Source organism: Epinephelus lanceolatus, chromosome 22, assembly GCF_041903045.1.
Source record: "Epinephelus lanceolatus isolate andai-2023 chromosome 22, ASM4190304v1, whole genome shotgun sequence".
In the NCBI taxonomy this organism is placed as follows: Eukaryota; Metazoa; Chordata; class Actinopteri; order Perciformes; family Serranidae; genus Epinephelus; species Epinephelus lanceolatus.
The window spans coordinates 4,075,926-4,088,651 of record NC_135755.1 but is presented as its reverse complement, the minus strand read 5'-3'; the positions used below and the strand labels follow the sequence as shown (position 1 = coordinate 4,088,651).

At 38.2% G+C, this 12,726-nt stretch overlaps 1 protein-coding gene across 2 annotated transcripts in view; it reads right to left on the bottom strand.

Moving 5' to 3' along the window:
* The window catches only part of dlg4b (discs, large homolog 4b (Drosophila)), a 38,442-nt gene that overhangs the window by 25,025 nt on the left and 691 nt on the right, over positions 1–12,726 (bottom strand). Inside the window, exons 2-3 of one of the 2 annotated variants that reach the window (XM_033609768.2) lie at positions 9,905–10,024; positions 6,127–6,197 (exon numbers count right to left, since the gene is read on the bottom strand). In XM_033609768.2, the coding sequence (XP_033465659.1) occupies positions 6,127–6,197; positions 9,905–10,024 (191 nt within the window). Of the gene's footprint in view, positions 1–5,520; positions 5,763–6,126; positions 6,198–9,904; positions 10,025–12,726 lie in introns of those variants that run through there. The other variant, XM_033609769.2, reaches the window with a different exon arrangement.

Here is a 12,726-nt window from a genome sequence, read left to right as displayed (position 1 = left end):
TCATCTCGTTTGAGGACACAGGGACTTTATCATCTAATTTGTAGGTGTTGGGACTTTGTTATGTCTTGGTTGAGGTTGTTGGACTTTATCGTCTTGTTTGAGGCTGTTGAACTTGGTTATATTCTTGTTAAGGGATTCATAGATGAATAGAATAAAAATGTTATATTTGAATATTCAGATTCATTCATCCATTCATAAGAACAGACCCAGACAACACACACTGTGCAACACTCTCTGTCACACTGTCACCGTCAGGTAAAAACTCCTTTGATTGGCTAATAATCCATGACATCATCGTCTCACACACACGCACACACACACACACACACACACACGCACACACACACACCAAGGTGACCTAAAGACTCATTTCGATTCCAAACCTCCTCCGGAGAGTCAAATGGAGGGAGGGAACGAGGGGGAGGACGGAGAGAAGACGAAGAAAAGAAAAAAGAAAGGGAGAAGAGAAAGTAGAGAATGAGAGGCAGAGATGGTGATGCGGTTACCATAGTAACAAGAAGGCCCTGAGAGCCCCCGTTGCCCGGCAACTGACATCACTGGACAGAGGAGGAGCCAGCCTCAATTCATAAAGACACAGACAGACAGAGAGACAGACAGATGGACAGAGAGATTTAGAGACAAGACAGAGAGACAGAGCTGGTCCATGTTGGTCCATTCTTCACACATCAGATTCACCGTCTGATCCTGATGTGTGTCATGTGACTCCTGTAGTTCTGTCAGACTCACTCAGTGTCCTCATTTTTATTCCTCAAAACCTGCCGCCTACATCTCACACTGGACTCCAACCTGTCTGTCTGTCCACCTGTCCGTCAGTCCAGTATAAACCAGCTAAAAGTACAACATGAAGAAGAGGAATGATGATGTAAGTGTTGACCTGTGACCTCATGAAGCATCACAGTGATCTAACTCTGGATCAGTTTCAGACAGCGAGGAATTAAGCGGCTCATTAAGAGTCTATAAATACGTCTCCCTGTGTGTGTGAAGTGTGTTGACGTGTTGCTGGAGATCTGCCTGGCCACTAATTACAGTCTGTGTTTACACGTGTGTCTCTGACAGACATGTGGCTGCACACGCTACTCTACACACACTGTTAAAACACTGCTAACATGTTCAATACACTCACAACGACAACCACCACCACAGTGTATTATCTGATTGTTGTGTAGGTTGTTGATCTTTGTTCAGATTCAACCACAGATCATGAAAACTAAACTGGACACAACTGGTCTAAAAAGAAACAATATATAATGATAATAATAATACATTAAATACATTAAAATAATCAGGAGGTAGAGCAGGTCGTCCACTAATAAGAAGATCTGTAGTTTATTCTTCAGGTATCAATGGGCAGCAAATATACAACCAGACCAGTGCTAAATCACAAAAAATATACAGCCGAACAAGTGCTAAAACATCAGTAAATATTTAATCAAACCAGAGCAGAAACAGTAAACCATACCTTAGCTAAAACAGAAGTATCATACACGTTAGCTAAAAAAGTGCATTTGTGACCAAGCCAGAGCTAAAACACCAGCAAATACTCACCCAAGCCCTAACTAAAGCAAAAGTAAATATACTAACGTTACCAAACCTGAGCTAAAACACCAGAAAATATACGAACAAACCTTAGCTAAAACACCAGTAACTATACGACCAAACCTTAGCTAAAACACCAGGAAATATACAACCAAACCTTAGCTAAAACACCAGTAAAGGTATGAATAAACATCAGCTAAAACTAAGCAGCTAAAGCACTGTTAAATATATGACCAAGCCTTAACCCTATGGGCCCTAGGCGTTTTTGGGGTATTTTTACTGCCTTTACTTTTAAGCTCATATCACAGTCATTATAAAGGCTACATACACATGCTATATCTTGTTTTTTTTCAGGACAATCTGGGCTAACCAGATTTGCCATCATTCCATGTCCTTCTATGTGCCTGTATTTTATATTAATTTTTATATCAATCAATATATCCATGTGCCTAAATTCTTACATTTTTACATGTATCTCACCATAGCAAGTTGGAAAATGACATATTCTGCCATATATGAAGAGGGGAGACTCTCTGGAATCTGGCAATATAAGAACCATGATGCTGGGACATTCTGTCACTTCACAGTTGTCCAAAACATGTGGTTTGTGCCAGGCGGACATGATTGCCAGTATTTTTTCATTATTGCAAGAAATTCCATTGACTCATTCACAAGTCAAAAATGTGTTTTATCTGAAAGAAACATGCAATATTTACATCTAAGATCATAGAAAAATAGTCAACCAAGTGCAATGATGTTCTCCAAGATAATATTTGTTTTTCAGTTTCAGTTATATATTGGGGGGACATTTTGGGCATTGGGGGGGGGGCACATGTCCCCCTAAATGTATATGGTGACTACGGCCCTGTCATGCATGCATAATTACGCTGCAGTTGTCTGGGTGCGCAAAGGTGAAGTAGCTGGTCTTGTCATACAAAGTTTGATGGAGTGTCAACTAAACAATATGGAGATATTTGCATCTTGAAAGCCGGACTACAAATGTGGATAGACAGGGAGAAACACACGCAAGCCTAAGACGTGGTAAGATACGATATTCCTCACTATATGAAGTGACTGATAACAAGATCTGTATAATGGATTGTAAAGAAATTCGTCAGGTTTTTATTTTGTAGACAATTGATCTGGATTTATAGCGTGATGGGATGACAGCACAATGATGTGTGTGGTATCACTGGAAAGCTCTGCTCCTGCGCTTTCATGTGATATGCGTGGCATTTCTGTGCGAGCCTGCATTCGCGAGTAATCCATCCAAGAGTAATGTGTGTGCAAAGCTGTATGAAAGCTCTGTTATACATCATTTTAGTGTAACTTTATCAATTTTTTTTGCTGTGAAAACATTGGATTACCGACAAGTGCTTGGCCTTGTCGGAAAGCTACAGTTCCGCTGTTTCACGCGCTAGTGCGCTATGATGCACGGTCGCGGAGAAAATCAACAGAGAAGAACGGGTGTGAATTTGGATGCACTATGCGTCGTTCAGCCCATTAAAACACCAGTAACTATACAACCAAACCGTAGCTAAAACACGAGTAAATGTATGAATAAACACCAGCTAAAACTAAGAAGCTAAAGAGCCGTTACATATATGAGCAAGCCTTAATTAAAACACCAGTAAATAGACAACCAAACCTTCCCTAAAACTAAGCAACTAAAGCATTAGTTATCATCAAGCCTGAGCTTGTGATGGAAAATTCTGTGTTTAACCATGTTTAACCTATAAGACCAGCAAATATACACCAAAATCAGATCTAAATCACCTGTAAAGGGACAACCAAAAATATATGACCAAACCAGAATTAAGACACACGTAAATATATAGCCAAACTTTGGCTAATACAATAGTAAATATACAGCCAAACTTTAGCTAAATAATCAATAAATCTCAGTCCAACAAGAGCTAAAACATTGGTAAATATATGACCAAATCTAAGCTAAAGTGCCAGTGAATATATCACAAATACGTGGTTAAAGCACAATGTAGTAACTCATGCAGTGACATTCTATTCTATTTCAAGTAAATAGATCAACCAAACCTTAGCTAAAACACCAGTATACAACCAAGCCTTAATTAAAGCACCAATAAATATACACCCATACCAGATCTAAAACACCAGTTAATATCCATTTAAACCAGACACAAAACAGCAGTGAATATACACTACGACCACACCAGTGCTAAAACACCAGTAAATATACGACCAAACCAGTGTTAAAAAACCAAAGGAAATCCATAGCAGCAGTAAATATTCAACCAAACCAGAGCTAAATGACCAGTAGATATTTGACCAAATCTGAGCTGAAACACTAGGAAATATATGACCAATCCAAAGCTAAAACACCAGTGAACATATGACCAGACCAAAGCTAAAACACTGGTAAATATATGACCAATCCAAGCTAAAACACCAGTGAACATATGACCAAAAGCAAAGCTAAAACACCAGTGAACATATGACCAAACCAAAGCTAACACACCAGTGAACATATGACCAAACCAAAGGTAAAAGACCAGTAAATATTCCATCAAACCAGAGCTAAAACACCAGCAAATACGTGACTAAATGAGTTAAAAACACCAGTTAATATCCAATTAAACTAGAGCTAAAACCCCAATAATTATACAACCAAACCAGATCCAAAACACCAACAAATGTCCGACCAAATCAGAGCTAATATACCAGTAAATACTCGACCAAAGCAGAGCTAGAACACCAGTAAATATCCAATTTAACCAGAGCTCAAACAATTTAAATTCAAAACAGCAGTAATTATACAAGAAGACCAGAGTTAAAACACGAGTAAATATTCGACCAAACCAGATGTAAAACATCAGGAAATACAAGACTAAACCATAACCAGAAAATTGTTGGTTTACATGTGATGGTTGAAGTTTCACATGTGAAATAACTCAAAAGCAGGTCGTCCCAGAGTCCTGAAAGATTAGATTTTTTATCATAGCTCTTTTGGACAAAAGCCATATGTTGTACCAATAAGTTAATACGTTCTGTGAACAAGATCTTGAAGGTGTATTCTTGTTTGCAACATAATAAGGATCTTGTTTGTAGAAGCTGTTCACTCAAGATCCATACCTTGTACCTTGTGCAAAAGTTTGAACATGAGAGCAAACATGATAGCAGCCCACATGGACCAATCCTAAACTGTGTTAGTCAACCAACAGTCATTCATGACGCCTCCACTGCTTCATTCAGTGACACGATAATGTGACGTAAAGTTGCATTTAAGAAAGTCGGCCCTTGATCCATGATCTCTCCATCTATGTTCTTGAGTTCATTACTTCTCAGATGGTTTGGTGCCTTAATTCATATCGACTCCCGATAGTAGTTACCTCCATTTTACTTTAATAAACATCAATGTGAACAGTTTACTGACAGGACAGGAATGAATGCCATAGATCAGAGTGACAGTGCATTTTACCAACACCTCCGTCTTGAGTACAACATATGACCTGTTGCATTTAATTTAAACACGTTGATACAGATCAAACATTTAATTTATGGTTCAAATTTAAGATAAAAAGTGACCGCATCATGTGAAACGTCTGAAAACCACATGTGCTGTTTACACATGTGCTGAGGTGAATATCCCGGCTACGGCCCTGCTAACAGCTAGCTACAGGCTGGGGCTAGCCTGTAGCTCACATACATGCTAATGTGGCCACGCTAACCACACACACACAAAACCAAACACACACTCACACACACATGTGAAGATAGAGAGAGACAGAGAGAGATGCTGGGTAGTGAATGAAAACATGACGGAAGCATCAAACACACACACATGACAGCCGGCTTTGATGGTTTATGAGGACACACACGCGCACGTGCACATGTTTTATGAGGACCAACATGTGTGTCCTCATAAAACATGTTAGTGGGTGTGTGTGTGTGTGTTTTAGCGGATGCATGCGGGCGGTCTGCTCTTACCTTGGTGGTGACAATGCAGAGGCAGTCCATATCCACACACACACACACACTCACACACACACACACTCACACACACACATTTTCACACACACACTCACACACTCATGCTTGATCTCTCTCTCTCGCTCTCTCTCTTTGTCGCCCTCCCCCTCTCTCTCTCTCTCTCTCTCTCTCTCTCTCTCTCTCTCTCTCCTCGTTCGTCTGTCTGTCTGTCCTCGCTCGCCCGCTCACTCGCCTCCTCTATCCCTCCGTCTGTCAGCACCGGGCGAGCGAGGGAGAGAGAGAGAGAGAGAGGGAGAGATACAGAGAGAGAGAGAGAGACTGGGGGGGGGAGGGAGGGGGGGGGGGATGAAGATGAAGACTGGTGTGTGTTTTTGGAGGGGGGGTACACCTCCTTGAGTCACTGCTGGTTGATGAGAGAGAGGAGGAGGAGGAGGAGGAGGAGGAGGAGGAGGAGGAGGTGGGGGTTGGGCTCCTGTTGCCATGGTGTTATGCAGCTGTTGCCCCGGTAATGCTGCTGCAGCTGTTGCTAGGTAACAGCGATGGGTGTTGCCATGTGGATAAGAGAGAGAGATGGAGAGAGGATGTGTGTGTGTGTGTTCATACCTGTCCAGGTGTGTGTGGTCGGCTCGTCGTCTGGTTCTCACAAACTGTCAGCTCGTAGAACTCCTGTATGTCTGCACACACACACACACACACACACACACACACAGTTGTTTTCTTTCTCACTTTACAGATTAAAACATGAGGAGTTTACAAATTCTGGTTATAAACCGTTTGTACAAGTCCAGCTGAAACCATTAGTCCACTAATCAAATAGTCTGTTAATCAATTAGTCTATTACTCTGTTAGTCCAATAATTATTTAGTCTATTAAACTGTTACTCCAATAATCAATTAGTCTATTAATCTGTTAATCCAACAATTAATTAGTCTATTAATCTGTTAGTCCATTAATCAATAAGTCTATTAATCAGTGAGTGGATTGACAGAAAATGAATGTGAAACTATTTATTTCGCTGTAAAAACATTTCATGGTTCCAGCTTCACAAACTGTATAAGTAATAACGTTGATACATGTAATGTGTTTCGAAAAATGTGAGTATTTGTAAAGTGTCAGTAATAATGTTAATAATCATTATGTATTGGTAATAATGTAAATAACTACTTTACATTAGTCATAATGTTAATCACTGTTTTAGTAATAATGTTAATAATTGTAGTGTCTTATTAATAATATAACTGTAATGTATTAATCATAATGTTAATGACTGTTGTTTCAGTAATAATGTTAATAACAAATGTATTAGTAGTAATGTTAATAACTGTAATGTGTTAGTAGTATTGTATATAACTGCAATGTATTAGTAATAATGTTAATAACTGTAATGTGTTAATAATAATGTTAATAACTGTAATGTATTAGTAATAATGTTTATAACTGCAATGTATTAGTAGTGATGTTAATAACTGCAATGTATTAGTAATAATGTTAATAACTAATGTATTAATAATAATGTTAATAACTGTAATGTATTAGTGGTAATGTTAATAACTGTAATGTATTAGTAATAATGTTAATAACTAATGTATTAGTAGTAATGTTAATAACTGTAATGTGTTAGTAGTATTGTATATAACTGCAATGTATTAGTAATAATGTTAATAACTGTAATGTGTTAATAATAATGTTAATAACTGTAATGTATTAGTAATAATGTTTATAACTGCAATGTATTAGTAGTGATGTTAATAACTGCAATGTATTAGTAATAATGTTAATAACTAATGTATTAATAATAATGTTAATAACTGTAATGTATTAGTGGTAATGTTAATAACTGTAATGTATTAGTAATAATGTTAATAACTAATGTATTAGTAGTAATGTTAATAACTGTAATGTGTTAGTAGTATTGTATATAACTGCAATGTATTAGTAATAATGTTAATAACTGTAATGTGTTAATAATAATGTTAATAACTGTAATGTATTAGTAATAATGTTTATAACTGCAATGTATTAGTAGTGATGTTAATAACTGCAATGTATTAGTAGTGATGTTAATAACTGTGATGTATTAGTAGTGATGTTAATAACTGATGTATTAGTAATAATGTTAATAACTGTAATGTATTAGTAGTATTGTTAATAACTGTGATGTATTAGTAATAATGTTAATAACTGTAATGTATTAGTAGTATTGTTAATAACTGTAATGTATTAGTAGTATTGTTAATAACTGTAATTAATTAGTAGTATTGTTAATAACTGTGATGTATTAGTAATAATGTTAATAACTGTAATGTATTAGTAGTATTGTTAATAACTGTGATGTATTAGTAGTAATGTTAATAACTGCAATGTATTAGTAATAATGTTAACTGTAATGTGTTAGTAGTAATGTTAATAACTGTAATGTATTAGTAGTAATGTTAATAACTGTAATGTGTTAGTAGTAATGTTAATAACTGTAATGTATTAGTAGTATTGTTAATAACTGTAATGAATTAGTAGTATTGTTAATAACTGTGATGTATTAGTAGTAATGTTAATAACTGTGATGTATTAGTAGTAATGTTAATAACTGTGATGTATTAGTAGTAATGTTAATAACTGTAATGTATTAGTAGTAATATTAATAACTGTGATGTATTAGTAATAATGTTAATAACTGTAATGTATTAGTAATAATGTTAATAACTGTAATGTATTAGTAGTAATGTTAATAACTGTGATGTATTAGTAATAATGTTAATAACTGTGATGTATTAGTCGTAATGTTAATAACTGTGATGTATTAGTAATAATGTTAATAACTGTAATGTGTTAGTAATAATGTTAATAACTGTGATGTATTAGTAGTAATGTTAATAACTGTGATGTATTAGTCATAATGTTAATAACTGTGATGTATTACTAATGTTAATAACTGTAATGTGTTAGTGGTAATGTTAATAACTGTAATGAATTAGTAGTAATGTTAATAACTGTAATTTATTAGTAATAATATTAATAACTGTAATGTGTTAGTGGTAATGTTAATAACTGTAATGTATTAGTAATAATGTTAATAACTGTAATGAATTAGTAGTAATGTTAATAACTAATGTATTAATAATAATGTTAATAACTGCAATGTTTTAGTAATAATGTTGATAACTGTAATGTGTTAGTGGTAATATTAATAATTGTAATGTGTCAGTAATAATGCCCAACTGTAATGTGTTAGTAATAATGTTAATAACTGTATAGTCTCGCTCACCAGACCTTTCTCAAGAAAAGAAAGGTCTGGCTGGGCCGACTCTCACTTTGAGATTGGAAAAAAAAATGCCCCAGCTGCTTGTACTTCTTTCAACCAATCACAATCGTTCTGGGCGCCACAGCAACGGTGCGCTTGCAAAAATATTCCCGGGGGGAAACAGGTTTTGGTGTAACACGCCACACAAAAATATCACCTACAGGATGCGAACCATGCAAGATCAAACACCACAAAAGTTAGTAAAGGACATGTTGAAAATGGTTGAAAACTGCTACACAACCAGAGGTGGTAGGGCGGGACTTCAATGGGTGGCTCGTTCCGCCCAATGAGAGGCTGATCTCTGCAGCAAACTTCCGCCCACTCAGACAAATAACTGTATTAGTAGTAATGTTAATAACTAATGTATTAATAATAATGTTAATAACTGCAGTATATTAGTAATAATGTTAATAACCTTAATGTGTTAGTGCTAATGTTAATAACTGTAATGTGTTAGTGCTAATGTTAATAACTGTAATGTGTTAGTGCTAATGTTAATAACTGTAATGTGTTAGTAGTAATGTTAATAACTATAATGTGTTAGTGCTAATGTTAATTACTGTAATGTGTTAGTGGTAATGTTAATAATTGTAATGTGTCAGTAATAATGCCCAATTGTAATGTGTTAGTAGTAACGTTAATAACTGTAGTGTATTAGTAATATTGTTGAGGTTAAACAAACAAACATTGCGAAGGTGTCACTTTGGGCTCTGGCTCATTGTGACAAACATTTCTCACAATCACTTTCTCACACTCTCCTGCTTTTACATAAATGCCTGAGTCAAAATCATCATCTAATCATCTAATCATCTATTTGGTAGTATAACAGTCACAGATATGTGTATTTATATTTGATTTATATCTGTCCATTCAGGTCTGACCTCTGACTGTGAATCTGCTGATGTGATCGACCAATCAGAGCAGAGAATCACAGTTAAAGCGTTGATTACTCTCAGGACTAATCCCTGCATGTGAGGTAACGATCTGGTCCAATCACTGAGCACTGATGTGTCTGTGATGTCACACTGATGACACTGTTAGATTAACATAGTGTGTGTGTGTGTGTGTATGTGTGTGTGTTACCCAGCAGGGCTTGAAACAGGTCACTCTGGAAGATGTTCAGCAGTTTCTCAGCACGACCTTTGACCCCTTCAGCAGCACCGGCCTGACAGGCCTCCATCACCTGCAGAGCACGCTCAGTATCTGAGGATGACCACCAAATACAGTTCTTACTGGACTCTACTGGAACTCACTGGATCGTCATAGACTCTATCACTCATCTATATATCATCTACTGGACTGTCCTGGACCCTAATAGCATCTACCAGACTCTACTTGTCTGTCCTGGACCCTAATAGGCTCTACCAAACTCTACTGGACTCAACTACACTGTCCTGGACCCTACTAGACTCTACTGGACTATACTAGACCATAGTAGACTCTACCAGACTCTCTCAGACTCTACCAGACCCTACTAGACTCTGCTGGACTCTACTAGACTGTCCTTGCCCCTACCATACTCCACTAGACCCTACTAGAACCTACTAGACCCTACAAGACCCTACTAGACTCCACTGGACTCTACCAGACTCTACCATACCCTACTAGACTCTACTACACTCTGTCAGACTCTACTAGACCCTATTATACTCTACTGGACTCTATCGGACTCTAACAGACCCTACTAGACCCTAGTAGACTCTACTGGACTCTACCAGACCACACTAGACCCTACAGACTCTACTGGACTCTACCAGACCCCACTAGACTCTGCTTGACTCTACTAGACTGTCCTTGACCCTACTAGATTCTACTGCACTCTACCATACTCTACTAGACCCCCTACACTTTGCTAGACCCAACCAGACCCTACTTGACTCTACTGAACCCTACTGGACTCTTCTAGACCCTAGTAGACTCTACTAGACCCTACCAGACCCTACTAGACTCGACTGGACTTAACTGGACTCTGTCTGACTCTACCAGACCCCACTAGACTCTGCTGGACTCCACTAGACTGTCTTTGACCCTACTAGATTCTACTGCACTCTCCCATACTCTACTAGACCCTACTAGATTCTACTAGACCCTACCAGCCCCAACTAGACTCCACTGGACTCCCCGGACTCTACCAGACTTGACTCTTTCAGACTCTATTAGACCCTACTAGACTTTACTGGACTCTACCGGACTTAACCAGACCCTACTAGACCCTAGTAGACTCTACCAGACCTGACTAGACTCTGCTGGTTTCTACTAGATTGTCCTTGACCTTACTAGACTCCACTAGACTCAACCGTACTCTGGTCTGTCTGTAACGTCAATGTGACACATACAGAAAGGCATACTCGTCTGCAGCAGGGTCATGTGCACAGCTCTGGTCTACTGGCAATGGGGAAGGGAGCCCACCACCTACTTTTACTGGGTAGACCTGAGTTTTAAAACATCTGCGTACACATGCTAATTTGGGTGTAAACGGGATATAATACACTGAGTATGGATAAGCACCTCATACAACTCTACTTAAAAAAATCTGAGCTATCTCTTTAATGAATCAACCAGTCCAGACTGAAACAAACCAGTGCAACAATGCATCAGTCAAACACAGCGGGCAGACACAAGAAGGAGGACGAGTGTGTCGTACAGTCACAAACAGGGACATGGATTTATGAAACATGTACAGAGGCATGCAAAAGTCTGGGCACCCCGATCAAAATGTAATTTATCGTAAGTAGTTATGTGAGTAGAAGATGAACTGATCTCCAAAAATAAAACAGGAAAAGGGCCTGAGGCAAAGGTTTGGGCACCCTAGTAGCCCCCCCCCCTTCCCCATTGTTAAGTATCACAGCTTCTAGACAGTTTGTGTATCCAGCTCAGTCTTTCAGTTCTTGTTTGGAGGATTTTCACCCATTTGTCCTGGAAAAGGCTTCTAGCTCTGTGAGATTCTTGTTCCGTCTTCATGCACGGCTCTTTGAGCTCTATCCACAGATGTTTAATGAGGTCGGGGGACTGTGAGGGGTGTGGCCAAACCTTCAGCTGGCTCCTCTTGATGTCGTCCATTATGGATTTGGAGGTGTGTTTAGGATCATTGTCCTGTTGTAGAAGCCATCCTCTCTTCATCTTCAGCTTTTTTACAGATGCTGTGATGTCTGGAATTTAACTGAATCCATTCTTCCCTCTACCTGTGAAATGTTCCCTGTGCCACTGGCTGCAACACAAGCCCAAAGCATCATCCATCCACCCTCGTGTTTAACAGTTTGTTCTCCAAACATACCTTTGCTCATTACATCCAGAAAGTTCTATTCTACCTTCATCAGTCCACAGGACTTGTTTCCAAACAGCATCAGGCTTGTTTCGATGTTCCTTTGCAGATGTCTAAGGCTGAATTAAGTGGTGAGGACACAGGAAAGGTTTTCTTCTGATGACTCTTCCATGAAGGTCATATTTGTCCAGGTGTGTCTGCACAGTAGAACAGTGCACCACCACTCCAGAGTCTGAGAAATCTTCCTGCAGGTCTTTTGCAGTCAAACGGGGGTTTTGATTTGCCTTTCTAACAATCCTTGTCATCTTAACCTCCGCAGTTCCTGTTAACGTCCATTTCTTAATAACCTGAAAACACTTTGCTATCTTCTTATGGTCTTCATCAGTTCTTTTAGTTTTCAGAGTGCTCATGACTGTTGATTGTTGGGACAAGGTTTCAGGAGTCAGAGTATTTATAAAGCTTTGAAATCTGCATCACCTGGCCTTTCCTAACGATGACTGTGAACAAGCCAGAGCCCTAACAAGCTCATTAAGGTCTGAGACCCTGGGAAAAGTTTTCTGAGAGCTCAAATGTCTTGGGTGCCCAGACTTTTGGATGGTCGTCCTTCCTTTTTCTCACTCTAAAATTGCACAAAATAAAAATA